Source organism: Carlito syrichta, unplaced genomic scaffold (assembly GCF_000164805.1).
Source record: "Carlito syrichta isolate Samal-C Ts95f unplaced genomic scaffold, Tarsius_syrichta-2.0.1 Scaffold303182, whole genome shotgun sequence".
NCBI classification, from domain to species: Eukaryota; Metazoa; Chordata; class Mammalia; order Primates; family Tarsiidae; genus Carlito; species Carlito syrichta.
Window position 1 is genome coordinate 27,616 of NW_007247278.1, and position 16,097 is coordinate 43,712.

The 16,097-nt window shown below is 39.5% G+C and overlaps 1 protein-coding gene across 1 annotated transcript in view; it reads right to left on the bottom strand.

Moving 5' to 3' along the window:
- Positions 1 to 16,097, bottom strand: part of DDX46 (DEAD-box helicase 46) — a 65,276-nt gene that overhangs the window by 20,189 nt on the left and 28,990 nt on the right. The window contains exons 10-15 of the mRNA XM_021712317.1: positions 15,888 to 16,063; positions 14,838 to 14,959; positions 10,792 to 10,870; positions 8,950 to 9,032; positions 1,441 to 1,605; positions 248 to 410 (exon numbers count right to left, since the gene is read on the bottom strand). Of these exons, the coding sequence (XP_021567992.1) occupies positions 248 to 410; positions 1,441 to 1,605; positions 8,950 to 9,032; positions 10,792 to 10,870; positions 14,838 to 14,959; positions 15,888 to 16,063 (788 nt within the window). The remainder of the gene's footprint in view (positions 1 to 247; positions 411 to 1,440; positions 1,606 to 8,949; positions 9,033 to 10,791; positions 10,871 to 14,837; positions 14,960 to 15,887; positions 16,064 to 16,097) is intronic.

Here is a 16,097-nt window from a genome sequence, read left to right on the forward strand (position 1 = left end):
AGTCTGGGTGACAGAGTGAGACTCCAACTCAAAAAAAAAAAAAAAAAATGCTTATCGCTATAGAGCTGTTGCGAGTAAAAACTGATATAAATAATGTAAAATTTACTTCTAAATTATAGAGAACAAAGAAAATCAGATAGGCATACGTTGATTTGACCACATTCCATTGCCATTCAGAACACAAAATACTGTTTGGTAAGTTAACTACTTAACAGGTATTTAATGTGTGAAGGAAATTAATTATTACCTCCATGAAGAGACATGCAAGGATAAGATGCTCTCATTAAATCCTTCAAAAGACCATCAGCATGTTCCTGTTTATCCACAAATATAATGACAGATCCTGATTCTTGATAATGACCTAGAAGCTCAAGTAACTTCAAGAATTTCTTTTCTTCCTCAATCACAATCTGAAAAGACCAAATTGTACCATGTTAATGGAGCAAAAATACAACACACAGACAAAAAATTAATTTTATTTGTGGTGAATGAATAAGTGACAACATATTGCTACATCTTTAGGGAGAACTAGGAAAATGTTGACTTCAATTGTAAACCAGTAAGATTTTTAAAAAAAACAGTAAGCTGGGCTTGGTGGCTCAGCCTGTAATCCCGCGCCTTTGGGAGGCTGAGGTGAGTGGATTGCCTGAGCCCGCGTGTTCGAGACCCACCTGGGCAGGCGAGACCTCATCTCTACAATAAATCAAAAAATTAGCCGGGTGTGGTAGCGCACTCCAGTCTGGGTGACAGAGTGAGACTCCAACTCAAAAAAAAAAAAAAAAAAGTATAAACTTTCAAAGAAGAAGATTGCAAATGTGGGCAATGATCATTCTCTGCCTCTTAATTTCATATCCCAGTAACCAAAGAATAAGATAGCTATGTGACATATCTATCTACCAGTTCACCACTTCTGGTGAGAGAAACTAAAAAGAGCATTTTCTTTTATCTTATTTGATCTTATTTGTTTTCAAAGAGACAGGATCTCACAATATTGCCCAAGCTACAGTGCAGAGGCTATTCACAAACATAACCCCACTACTGATTAGCACAGGACTTTTGATATGCTCCATTTCTGACGTTGGTTTACCCCTCCTTAGGCAACCTGATGGTTCACTACTCCCAAGAAGTCACCATATTAATGCTGAACTTAGTGTCGATAGCCAATCAGCATACTCACTACAGCCCAGAACTCGGGGGCTCAAACAATCCTCCTGCCTCAGACTCTGGAACAGCTGGAACCACCACTCCCAGCACAGAAGAGTATTTTAAATAGTCAATTCCATGGAAAAGAATAGTCAAGTATATGTGGTAAAATATATGAAATATATGCTACAATTGACATATACTACTTTACTTTAGAAATCATGTGCCCCCCTTACAAATAATAATGCCAAAAGGATCACACATATAAATTAGGGATTTCCAAAAGACAGTACCCACCACCTGTTGCTCCACATCTGAGCAAACCACACTCCTGCCTCCAACCTGCACTTCAATGGGTTTACTCAGGATTCTCCGAGCCAAAGCCTCCATAGCTCTGGGGAAAGTGGCTGAAAACATGACTGTCTGTCGATCAGGACGAACATTATCCACAATGCGCATGACCTGAGAAAACATTACAAATAAATATAGTGAGTATAGTCCCCAAAACTTATACAATGTTAAAACCAAGTAGAAAAAACGTTGTTTTTGAGTTGGAATCTCACTCTGTCACCCAGGTTGAAGGGCAGTGGCTTGCTCCCGGCCACTGTAGCCTCGACCTGCTGGGCTCAGGTGATCCCTCTGCCTTAGCCTTCCAAGTAGCTGGAACTACAGTCATGCACCACCACACCCGACTAATTTTTTGATTTATTGTAGAGATGAGGTCTCGCCAAGTTGTCCAGGCTGATCTTGAACCCATGGGCTCAGGCAATCCTCTTACCTCGGCCGCCCAAAGTGCTGGGATTACCGATTTGAGTCACTGCACCGGCCACTTAGGGCTTTTTTTTTTTTTTTTTTTAGTTGGAGTCTCATTCTGTTGCTCAGGCTGGAGTGCAACGGCACACTCACGGCCACTCCCGAGAGTCAACCTGCTGGGCTCCGGCAATCCTTTCGCTTCGGCCTTCCAAGTAGCCAGAATTACAGGCGTGCGCTACTACAACAAGCTAATTTTTTTTTTTTATTTATTGTAGAGACAAGGTCTTGCTAAGTTGCCTAGGTTGGTCTCGAATCTGTGGACTCAGGCAATCCTCTCTCCTTGGTCTCCCAAAGTGCTGGATTACAGGCGTGAGCCACTACACCCAGTCAAAAAAACCTTTTGAGAACAATGATTTCATTTACCTATTAATGGTGTACTCTCTAATTTTGCTGCTTTCACAGTCTCCCAATCTCAAGAAATGACAATTCCATACATGGTTAGGCCAAAAGACTAGGAATTGTCTTTTTGTTTTTTGAAGAGGCCTTCTTTGACTAACCTCTGTTACGCATCGACTAATCCATCAAGAAATGGATTCTTGCCAGGCACAGTGGCTCACACTTGTAATTCCAGCACTTTGGGAGGCAGAGGCGAGAAGATTGCCTGAATGCAGGGATTCGAGACCAGCCTGGGCAACTTGGCAAGACCTTGTCTCTACAATAAATTAAAAAAAAAAATGGGTGGTGCGTGTCTGTAGTTCCAACTATTTGGAAGACTGAGGTGGAAAGATTGCCGGAGCCCAGCAGGTCAAGCCCGCAGTGGCTGTGAGCATGTCACTGCCCTCCAGTCTGGGCGACAGAGTGAGACTCTGATTCAAAAAAAAAAGCAAAAAGAAATTCGGTAGACTATCTTCAAACTATATATAGGATGAAATCTATGAGGGGTGATTCCCCCCAAAAAAAATTTATTTATAAAAAAAGTGTATTTATTCTTACATGTTTAAACTTCAGTCACCTTCAAAGTACTCTCCATTTGATGCAATACACCTATCAAGATGCTTTTTCCACAGCTGAAAACAGTTTTTGAACTCATCAATTTTGATGCCTTTTAGTGCTTCTGTCATTTTTTCCACCTCTTCCACACTGGCAAAAACATTTCCCTTTGAGGACTTTTTTCATCCAGGGAAACAAAAAAAAGTCACTTGGAGAGAGATGGGATGAATAGGGAGGGTGGGACAAGGAGAGTCATGCTGTTTTTGGTCAAAAACTGAACACTCAGCACAGTGTGGGCAGGTGTATTGTCATGGCAGAAGAACCAGTCAACTGTGTGCCATAATTTAGGATGTTTCTTCTGCAACCCCTCACAACAACACTAGCTGGTACACCGATGCTGATGGGTTACTAGAACACTTATCTAGTAGGGGAAGCCTGTACTACACGGGACCTACCCTCCAAAAGATAATTCTGGGGTTTTTTGGGTCCCCTTCAAGTATCTACTACTTTCACTATTTTCCTTCATTTATTCAACACATTTTTCTTGACACATTATGCTCCATATATTGTTGTAAGCGCTAGCAAAACACAATAAAAATAAACAAAACAAAGAAGATTCTGGGAAGATAGCAGAGTAAGAAGCAGCAGAAATTGTACACCCACACCGACAACATTTGCACTTGCAGAATCTGTCTGATGCGCCTAACTTTCTCAGAACTCTGCACTATAGAGTATACTAATGGTCTGCAACTTCCACTGGAAGGCTTGAAAGGTAAAATGTGGCTAATTTCTGCCAATTTCAGCTCTTACCACAGTAGTATCTACCAATCCTGCACTACTAGCCCCAAAGCAAACAAGTGTACATATGTTCCTAAAGCAAACTGTACAAAGCTTGCAAGAGCCAGGGTGGGTAAGAAGGACACTGTCCTCCAAAGATAAAGGATCTGTGACTGCTACTTTTCATCACAGAGGTGAAAACAAAAAGGCATGGGAATTACTGTTGCCCCTGCGCCTGAAATTATTGCAAGCCCCTTTCCTCTCTAGCTGAATTAAATTCCCAGAGTATTTAAAGTCTCAGTGTCCCTCCTTCTCTTATTTTCCTCCGTTTTGCCTTTTGAGTGCCAAATATTAAGAGCTAGAATGTCAAAAAACAACTGAATTATCTAGAGACAATTATAAAGTTGATCACACATACTCAGAGAAAAACAAACAAACATACAAAAACCCCCAAGAAGACCTTAAGTTTACACCTCAGGTGAATCCTTGGCACAAAAATAGCCTACAACAACCAAAATTAAAGCAATAAACAATAAAAATAATAAGCAGTAACCACTAGAGAAGGAGAAGAATCTGATTTCCAGAGTTAAAAAATTATTAGATTCAAATGTCCTGTTTAAAACAAAGAATACAAAGCACTGTACACAAAAAGTACAAATACAAAGTGTATAAAGAAACAGGATAGTACAGCCAATTCAAAGGAAAAAAATTAATCAACAACAACTGTGAAAAACATCTGAGGACAGATCTACTAGACAGACTTTAGAACAACTCTCTTAAAGATGCTCAAAAGGCTGGGCTCAGTGGTTCAGCCTATAATCCCAACACTTTGGGAGGCTGAGGCAGCTGGATTGCCTGAGTCCACGGGTTCGAGACCTGCCTGGACAACTTGGCGGGACCTCATCTCTACAATAAATAAAAAATCAGCTGGGTGAGGTAGCACATGCCAGTAGTTCTGGCTACTTGGAAGACTGAGGTGGAAGGATCACTGGAGCCCCGCAGGTCGATGCTGGAGTAGCCACTGGGGTAGCCATGAGTGTACCACTGCACTCCAGCCTGGGCGACGGAGTGAGACTCCAACGCAAAAAAATAAATAAAGATGCTCGAAAAACTTGCCAGGCACATTGGAGCATGCTTATAAACCCAGCTACTCAGGAGGCTGAGGCGAGGGGATTGCTTGAGCCCAAAAGTTCAAGACCATCCTGGGCAGCACAGTAAGATCCCATAGCTCCATTAGAGAACAAAAATAAAAATAAACTAAATAAAAATTTGGAAAACATAAAAAAGCAGTATATGAATAAACTGTGTATGTCTAACAGGCACAGTGGTCCACACCTGCTATCCCAGAACTTTGGGAGGCAAGAGCAAGAGGACTGCTTGAGCCCGGAGTTCAAAGGTAACACAGCAATACCTCATTTCTACAAAAAATTCCAAAAAATTAGCCAGCCATTGTGGTATGTGCCTGTGGTCCCAGTTACTTGGGAGGCTGAGGCAGGAGGATCACTTGAGCCTGCAGCAAGGCATGATTGCACCACTGTACTCCAGCATGGGTAACAGAGTGAGAACTTTAGGAAGGGGGAGGATGGAGACAAGACAAGAGAAAAGAGGAACTTTTCATTCATTGATGTCTCCTATCAGCTATGACACATACCACATGGTATTCATTCAATTAACAATTAAGGTCTAGCATGGTAGCTCATGTCTGTAATCCCAGCACTTCAGGAGGACAAGGCAAGAGGATTGCTTGAGTCCAGGAGCTTGATTTTTTATTTTTTGAGTCAGAATCTCATTCTGTCATCCAGGTTGGAATATAGTGGTACAATCACAGCTACCGCAGTCTTGACCTGCTGGGCTTAGGCAATCCTTCCACCTCAGCCTCCCAAGTAGCTGGGAATACAAGTGTACAACACCATGTCTAGCTAATTTTTTTATTTACTATAGAGAATAGGTCTTGCTATGTTGCCCAAGCTGGTTTCAAACTCCTGGCCACAAGCAATTCTTTCTCCTAGGCCTCCCAAAGTGCTGAGATAACAAGCATGAGTCACTGTGCCTGGCCTGAGTCCAGAAGCTTGAGACCAGTCAAGGCAACATAGTGAGACCTCGTCTCTACAAAAAAAAAAATTAAACAATTATCTCAGCATGGTGGTGCATGCCTACAGTCCCAGCTACATAGGAGGCTTAGGAAGGCTGAGACAGCAGTGAGCTGTGATCACTCCAACCCACTCCACACTGAGTGATGGAGTAAGATCCCAACCCAAACAACAACAAAAATTAACAGATGAATAACTGAAATACATTAATAAAAAATTTAGAATCATTAACCATGTTTAGTTTGAGAACTTGCAATAACACTGCAAATTCACACAAGGGAATTTAATTCAATCTTTAAGATATTACATAAAATGTATTATGATGTCAGATACTAGATCACCTGAACAAGTCTAAAGATTACCCATTAAGTCTCAACTTCTCATTTTACAGATGTGGAAACAAGGATCTGACAGACAATTCATAATAAAGCCAATCTTGTGCCACTGAAAATCTCTTCAAAGAAAAACACACATTCTTCCTTCCTGGAAGGTTCACAAATGATCTTTTGTTTTCAGGATATGCAGAAATGCAATTATCAAAGAGAAACTTTTCAGAAAAGCCAAAGTGAACTCTTTTACTTATAATATGAACAGAAATCTTCCTAAAATAAATTAGAAACCCTCTGCTTCATGTAAGAATCTACAGAATAGGAGACCTTAGATTCACCTCATGAATACCATAACTGCTCAGAGTTGTGAGGATGACCCTAGAATGATCCTAGAGTCATCGATCACTTCTTCAGCTACATGTCATCAGGGTTTTGATTCCTCCCTCCCCCTCACTTGGCTGTCAGGCTGCTGATTAAGAGGTATTCCTGGGTCCAGCACAGTGATGCACACTTGTAGTCCTAGCCACTCAGGAGGCTGAGGCAGGAGGATCACTTGGGCCCAGGAATTCAGATCCAACCTGGACAACACAGCAACACCCAGTATCTAAAAAATTAAGTTAAAAAGAAAAAAAAAAGATGTTCCTGAGTCTTTTCAGTATATTTCTTCTCTCAAAGGACACAGATAGCTATGGATTGCCAAGTTAAGTCCATAAGCTTACTGAGATTCTATTTATGAATATCAAGATTCAAGACTTAATTCTGAGTCAAACATATGGGTTAATGCTTGCATTTGAGGTACCCAAAAGTCTTACTGTTTCCTTCTGAGTCCTTGCCTAGGTAGTTAAGGAAGCCAGGTGATAAGCCTCAAATGAGATGTTTACAGAAAACACTTTTTTGTAATACCCATATGATGTATAAGAGAATAGAGATGGATTGCCTGAGCCCACGGGTTCGAGACCCGCCTGGGCAACTTGCAAGACCTCATCTCCACAATAAATCAAAAATTAGCCAGGTGTGGCAGCGCATGCCTGTAATTCCGGCTACTCGGAAGGCTGAGGCGGAAGGATCGCCGGAACCCAGCAAGTCGAGGCTGCGGTGGCCGGGAGCGGCCACTGCACTCCAGTCTGGGTGACAGAGTGAGACTCCAACTCAAAAAAAAAAGTAAATAAGTTTCTACTCAGAGAATAGAAAAAACGTTCTCTCCTATTCTTCAGAATATTTATTTACTTACAGGCCTCTAAGAAAACTATTTCCTTGAACATTTTCATTTTATTTTGATTCTTCCTTTATACTTTTTTTTTTTTGAGTTGGACATGTATGTACTTATGGCAAGGGATGATTCACTTTGCATATCAGTGAAAAATGTTTTGAACTCATTCTAGAAAAAAGTAATGAACTTGATTGATTTATCAAAAAGGCCCTACCACTCTATCTACCTTAAACATGGTCATAAAATCTAAAATTTCACGTGATTGAGAAAGATATAAAGACACATAGTTATATCTTCCCTCTGATATTTCAGTTCTCTATACTCATCTTTCCACAAATGGACTCCTTGCCACTGTTTGAACACCTGGGTGAAAATGATACTCAATATCCGTCCCTCTCTCACAAAGCAACCTCTTTCAGTCCTTCCTCAAACTAACCTCAGATTAAGCTCCCTATGTTTTCCGCATTGGAATCCCAGTTCTACTCCTTGTGACCAAAACAATAAATTCAATGCTTCTTTCATGTGACAGCTATTCAAAGAGTTAAAGGATACTATCAAGTCTTCTACTCCAAGCTAAGTATTCCTCATTACTTTAAAAGTTTCTCACATGGTTCAGGCATTATCATAATCCTGTTTATTCTCTTTTGCACTCCTATATTTATATCTCATTTAGAATGCAGTCCCTAAATCTAAACACAATATAAGCACTATCATGTGACAGGCAATACATTTTTGGAGAATACATGAATAAAATGAAAAGGCTAAATAGGACATTTGCCTTATCCCTTTCTCATACCTTACTGCAATCTGTAATCATAATCTCTTTTAGGTATCCATAGCCTATTGGCAATTCACATTGCTCTTCTGGTCAAAAAAAATTTTCTGCCACCTTTTAACATGTTTCCATAAGTTGATATCACTAAAATTTTGTACTTGATCAAAAAACATGTATAAAGAATAAAGCTAACTGGGCATAGTGGATCATACCTGTAATCCCAACACTTTGGAAGGTGAGGCGAAAGGATTGCCTGAGCCCAGGATTTCAAGACCAGCCCAGGAAACTTGGTGAGACATCTCTACAATAAATCAAAAAATCAGCCAGGTGTGGTGGCGCACATCTACAGTTCCAGCTACTTGGAAGGCCGAGGTGAAAGGATCACCTGAACCCAGCACATCAAGGCTGTGGTATTAGTATGCATGCCACTGCACTCCAGCCTGAGCAACAGTAGACTCAGACTCAAAAAAAAAAGAGGAATAAAGCTAACCAAACACTTTAGGCCTTAGTTTTTATATTTAATGAATGTAAAAAATGTGCTCTCTAGACCATGACGTAGTTAAAAGTATTAAACTATTTAAAAGGATAATGAAAGTAGAAAATAAGAAAGCTTAAGTTTTTCTTATTAGCATTCCAATACTAGTTTTACCAGTGATGGCCTTAGATGGCTAACAAAAAGGTGCACAAATGTCTCCTGACCAAGTGTTATGAGAAACCTGAAACATAAAGATCTATTCCAATTTCATATATTCCACTTTTCTGTATTACCATGTAAGAAAAGTTTATGTGTGTGAATTTCAGAAACCACATAAACATTTCATTCTCATAGCAACTACAAGGTTGTGTTTACATTTCAAAACATTTGAGAAATGTAGTAATTACCTGTGGTTCAAAACCCATATCAAACATTCTGTCTGCTTCATCTAAAACAACATATGTCACTCTTCGAAGATTTGTGACCCGACCTAAGATGAGAAGAAAAAATAAAGACAAAAAAGAAAACTAAAAATCAGTCACAATTCATTTTACGACTACCAAGAACTTAAAAAAACTGTAAAGGGAACTAAAATGCCTGACTTAACCAGAGGGGTAGGTTAGATATCTTTAAACAGTGAAAAGAAATTCTGATCTACAATGTCTTAATCTAGTGGCAAATATTTTCTGACAATGGGTATATGAGGCCCTTTATTTTGTCAAACTCGTCTCTTGCATACCATCATAGGGCCTGAAGAACCTGTAAAATTCAGAAAACAGCCCTCTCCAAAACACATCATAAAACTAAGACTGAGATGAAGCATCGAGCCACATCAGCCATTATCTGACAGCATCACCTAGAAAAAAACATATTAGAGATTACAGCGTATGTGTGGAAAGCAAGTTCCAGTGCTAACTATTTCAGATGCAGAAAACTTCTCTTTATATTACTTTAATCTACTTCCATATATTTAGAAGCTTCTTAAATGGAAGCTCTCATCAAACCAATAATGAGAAGCTATTCAATATCATTAGAAAACTAACATATTACACAAAGACTTTAAACATCAAACACATAACATAAATTCATTTTCTATACCAAAATACAAAGCCAACATATTAAGTGTTCTCAATGGTTTAAATAAATGCAACTGGTTTCTTAAACAGTGAAAACTAAATACATACACAGGGAATCCTTTCTAAAGGATTATCACTAGCGTTGCTATCAAGTGTTGAATCAATTACCTGGCAAAATATGTATAAAATAGTTATTAAGGATAGACCAAAAGGACAGACAGATAAAGGAAAAAGGTAAAATTAATGAAGATGAATTTCAGGAGGAGACTTAATCAATGCAGCATTGAGAAAAAACAAGGGATTATTTAATCAGCATTCAACCCAAAACTTTTCATATGCTATACAAGCACAATGACTTATCAAACAATTGCTATGTCACTTGACCAACTTCATGTATAATTAAAATTAAATTCATAGATATTCAAGCAGAATGCCATTAGAAACATGCATTACTCACAGGTTTCAATACTCTTATGTATATACTGAATATTGCAATGAAAACTTCTAAAAGCATGTTCTTCAACACTAGAAATGAGTCAAAATAAGTGCTGTCTAATAATTTAAGTATTCCACACTAACATTTGCAGCCCCAATTAGTTTTGCAAGGTCGGGAACAGCATTAAATTACCTACCTTTGATGGTTTAAGTCTCGGAAGCCCAGTTCTATATATCTTGAAGGGCCTTTCTCCACAGAAGTTAAATAATGTCAACAGTTTAGTAACAGTTTTGATAGGGAATAATTTAACAGAGCATAACATTTGAGCTAATAACAACATGCAATATTTACAAAAGATAGGATTTCTTGAAGCTGCAATACCTTAATGTATCCAGTATTGTAAGAAAATATTAGCTCCTATGGAGAAAAAGTCTAAATTTATAATAAAGAAAGGAATACTAACTCAGTCTTTTAAAAGCAAAGCTAGGCCAAAATTGGATTAGGAAAACAAATTCGCATCAAAAGGAGTTAATTCTGAAAAGTAATTTTCAATTAAACTGCAACTAAATTACAAATGCTTATAATAATCAATTTGTTACAATACAAACTTTAAGATATTACAGCTTTAAGAAGAAATGTAGAAACCCTTTGTTGGTTTCTTGTATCTGCTTTGATTTAAGAAAAATGTAAAAAATTCAAAAAGAGAAAAGATAACAAAAAAATAACCCCTGACTTACCACTGTTAGCTGCTAACATGTCAATCATTCGACCAGGTGTGCAAACAATAATTTCAGCACCTCTTTTCAGCTCAGCAATCTAATAAAAAAGATGAAATTTTATAGTCTATCATTAATGCTTACTTAAACATTAAAAAATACTGCATATGGTCCTTGCACAGTCTGATTAGAAGATTTCAAAGTTTCCTGTCTAATTCTTTGGAATGCCGGAGCACTATACTAAAGGAATAGGTAGCAATAACATGACCACATGGTGCCATAAATTTCAAGCCACTGAAAACTACAGAGTATTACCAATTTTAATTTACCACTATCCCTCAAAACCAAGAAAGAAACATGAGAAGAAAAAAGTGATCATAGAGATCAATATTTTTGAAATGAGTTGCCACAATTAGGGAATCAAGAAATTAATTTAGTAAGTCAGAAACAGCATTTTAAAAATGATATAAAATGGCAAATATCAGAAGGTCCCTGATATCATGAAACTTCTGTTTGGCTTTTATATATATACATATGCTAATCCTAGCACTTTAGGAGGACTACTTGAGCCCAGGAGTTGAAGACCACCATTGGCAACATAGCAAAACCATGTCTCTACAATAAAAATAAAATAAGGCCAGGCGCAGTGGTTGAAGCCTGTAATCCCAGCACTTTGGGAGGCTGAGGTGAGACAATTGCCTGAGCCCAGGGTTCGAGACCAGCCTGGGCAACTTGGCCAGACTTTGTCTCTTCAATAAATCAAAAAATTAGCTGGGCGTGGTGGCGCGCGCCTGTGGTTCCAGCTACTTGGAAAGCTGAGGCAAAAGAATGGCCTGAGCCCAGCAGGTCAAGACTATAGTGGCCGTGAGTGTGCCACTGCCCTCCAGCCTGGGCGACAGAGTGAGACTCCAACTCTAAATAAATAAATACATAAATACATAAAATAAAGCTATGTAGTACATGTTTGTAGTCCTCATCACTGGGGAAGTTGAGGCAGGAGGAAAATTTCAGCCCAGGAGGTTGGGGCTACAGTAAACCAAGACAGAGCCACTGCAACTAACTTGGGAGACAGAGCAAGACCATATCTTAAAAAAAAAGAAATATAATGTGCATGCACATACTTGGTCATTGTATAAGTGTATTTCTCACTACAAGCTACAATCAAGAATAATGATAAACTTGGAAACTTAGAAATGAGAAAATGAACTAAGTTCAAGTGTTTAAAATAGCACTGGAATAACAAAAGCAAACCATTCCCAAAGTGTATTATTGTAACACCAGTCTAAGTCTTTTGTGGTTAACTTCAGAAAATGTCACTTACTTTACCCTATTTTTCTATCATAATGATATATATTAGCTTACCAGAGATCAAAAAGTCTTATAGAAAAGAAATTTATTTGAACTCTGTATAATCAAACATTTCCAAAACTTATTTAAGCACGGAATCCACTTTTTCCTTTCCTCTAGTTAAGCAAAATATGATGGCTATTGTTCTTCAGAAGACACTTGGAGAGAAATGCCAAATTAAAGAGAATCAAGGTTTGTTTTAATAATTTTTGTAAAACCATTTTTTTTTTTTTTTTTTGAGTTGGAGTCTCACTGTTGCCCAGACTGGAATGCAGTGGCTGCTCCCAGCCACCGCAGCCTCGACTGTTGGGCTCCGGCGATCCATCCACCTCAGCCTTCCAAGTAGCTGGAACTACAGGCGCGCACTACCACCCCTGGCTAATTTTGATTTGTTGTAGAGATGAGGTCTCGCCAAGTTGCCCAGGCAGGTCTCGAACCCGTGGGCTCAGGCAATTCACTCTCCTCAGCTTCCCAAAGGCGGGGATTACAGGTTGAGCCACTGAGCCCAGCTGTAAAACCATTTATTTATTTATTTTATTTTATTTTATTTTATTTTGAGTTGGAGTCTCACTCTGTCACCCAGACTGGAGGGCAGTGGCCACTCTCGGCCACCGCAGCCTCGACCTGCTGGGCTCCGGCGAACCTTCCGCCTCAGCCTTCCAAGTAGCCAGAATTACAGGCATGCGCTACCACGCCCAGCTGATTTTTTGATTTATTGTAGAGATGAGGTCTCGCTGCCCAGGTGGGTCTCGAGCCCGCAGGCTCAGGCAATCCACTCACCTCAGCCTCCCAAAGGCACGGGATTATAGGCTGAGCCACCGAGCCCGGGCGGAAAAACCATTTAATAAGACAGATGATGGCCGGGCGTGGTGGCTCAGCCTGTAATCTCAGCACTTTAGGAGGCCGAGGCAAGAGGATTACCTGAGCCCAGGGATTCAAGGCCAGCCTGGGTAACTTGGTGAGATCTTATCTCTACAATAAAACACATACATAAATACACACACACACACACACACACACCCTGGGTAACTTGGTGAGATCTTATCTCTACAATAAAACACATACATAAATACACACACACACACACACACACACACACACACACACACACACACACACACACACACACACACACGCCGGGCATGATGGTGTTCGCCTGCATGATGGTGTTCGCCTGCAGTTCCAGCTACTTGGAAGGCTGAGGCGGCCATGAGCATGCAACTGCCCTCCAGCCTGGGCAACAAGACTGAGATTCCAACTCAACAAAAAATGCAGATGAAACTCTGATATTAGTGCATCCCATTCATCACCACTTTATTTATTTATTTATTTAGAATCAGAGTCTCACTGTGTCACCCAGGCTGGAATGCAGTGGCATACTCGCATCCACCGCAGCCTCACCCTGCTGCGCTCAGGCGATCCTTCTGCCTCAGCCTTCTAAGTAGCTGGAACTACAGGCATGGGCCACCATGTGTAGCTAATTTTTTGATTTATTGTAGAGATGAGGTCTCACCATGCTGCCCAGGTCAGTCTTGAACCCATGCACTTAGACAATCCTCTTGCCTCTGCCTCCCAAAGTGCTGGGATTACAGGTGTGAGCCACTGCAACCAGCTTATCACCACCTTTTTATTTTTTTTATTTTTTTTGAATCAGAGTCTCACTGTGTTGTCCAGGTTCAAGTGCAGTGGCATGCTTACGGTCACTGCAGCCTCGTTCTACCTTAGCCTTTCAAGTCACACATGGGCACGTACCACCATGCCCAGTTAATTTTTAAATTTATTTTAGAGATGAGGTCTCGCCAAGTTGTGTGAGCTGGTCTCAAACACCTGGGCTCAGGCAATCCTCTCTCCTCTGCCTCCCAAAAATTAGCTGGGTGTGGTAGTTCTGGCTACTTGGAAGGTTGAGACGGAAGGAGCACCTGAGCTCTGCAGGTTGAAACTGGGGTGACCATGAACATGCCACTGCACTCCAGCCTCTGTAACCGAGTGAGACTCCAACACACACACACACACACACACACACACACACACACACACACACACACACACACACACACACAAAATATCAGCACTAATTAGAGAAAATAAACAAATTCAGAGACCCAGGTTCTAGGGCAAACTCTAGAATTTATTAACTTAACTGGTCAGTGTATATAATCTTTCTGAGTATTACCTCATCTCTGTAAAAGGAAAAAATTCTCTGCCTTCCTTAGGCAGGGGAAGAGAAAGGAGGGACAAATTAATACAAAACTGACTCAAAAACTATAAAATGTGGCATGAACATAACTCATTTGTACCCTCAGTTTTACTGCAGTATAATTGACAAATAAAAATTGCATATATTTTAGGTGTGCAACATGTTTGATATACATATACACTATGAAATGGTTGTCACAATCAAGCTAATTAACAGATCATCACCTCACATAGCTACCAACTTTGTTCTTTTGTTGTAAGAACATTTAAGATCTACTCACTTAGCAAATTTTAAGTACAGAGTATGAACTATAATCACCAATGCTGTACATTAGATCTCCAGAATGTATTCACCCTGCATAATATAACTCATTCTTACTATTATTTTCACACTTCATATTTTTTAAGGTTTTAGAAGCAGTCACACATTTCAAAACACTGAAATGAAAAATCATTATTTTACTTTACTGAATCATTCAATTTGAGAAAAGAATGGAAAAACTAAGTATTTCTTTTATAATTACCTGCTCGCTGATTCCTGTTCCTCCATAAACACAGACCACTCTAAGCCCCAAGGTCTTTGAAAACTTCTTGCATTCTTTAGTAATTTGTAAAGCCAATTCTCGAGTGGGAGTCATGATGACAGCTGAAAAGATAAATATGTCAACAACCTAACCACCAAAATCCTTGAAGGACTACACTTTAAAGTGGTAAATTTAACATCTGCAATAAAGTTCACATCTCTCCATCTAATTTTTGTTTTCTTTTATGCTTCTTTGAGAATTATTTCAAAAGCTTTGCAACAACACAGACTGTGGTGAAGAATAAATATAAACAGATTTTAAGAACATGCTATAAGAAGATAAATGAAAGTTAAATGCTTCACTCAACCTTCAGGAAAATACTTGGTTGAACAGAACGCAAATAGTTCTCAACTGCAAATCACAGAACAAAGAAAGTCAAATGACTCACTGTGCCGCAGAAGCCATACCGCTGCTTCCGGAAACAACCTTGGTCTGAGGAGCACAGACAGAGGAGAAATATACTGTGCCCTGTGTTTCCAAGAAAGGAGCTGAACAAATTTCCAAAACTCTACTCAAATTTGCAGAAGATATCTCTGCGAATATGAATCAAGAAATTCTAATCTGAAGACCTAATCCTGAATGAAATCCTGGCACTATAGCCTTTTAAGGCCTGAAAAAACTTATGTAAATATATTTCCCTACTACCTTCCACGCTGAGTTTATATATCCACTGATACTGGGCTAAGAACAAACCTCAACATAAATAAACAGATAGATGCACGAGGAGTCTACCTGCCGAGTCAGAGTTTAAAAACTGAGCTGTGCCAGGAGAGGCTGTTTTTGTACTTCTGAGATGTCACTCCAGAGCTCTGAAGATTCTCACTCCACCTGCTGGTAAGGGGAAATCAGCCCCAAAGTGCCAAATTGATACAGAAAATGTAAAGACATGTCTATTGTCATAATTAAGAACATTATAACGTATCAGGTCTTTCTGATTAACTGACAACAAAGATGTTATCTGAAAAAGTAGCTTAATGAAAAGAATTATACCTATTGGCCCCTCTCCTTCTTCTAATGACCTCTGATCCATGATGTGTCTAAACATGGGCAAGAGAAAAGCAATGGTCTTTCCACTTCCTGTCTTGGCAATGCCAATCAGATCTCGTCCAGACATTATAGCAGGAATCGCTTGGGTTTGGATTGGCGTGGGCTTTTCATAGCCATGCCTCATAAAGAAAACCAAAGGAAGACAAGGTAAGC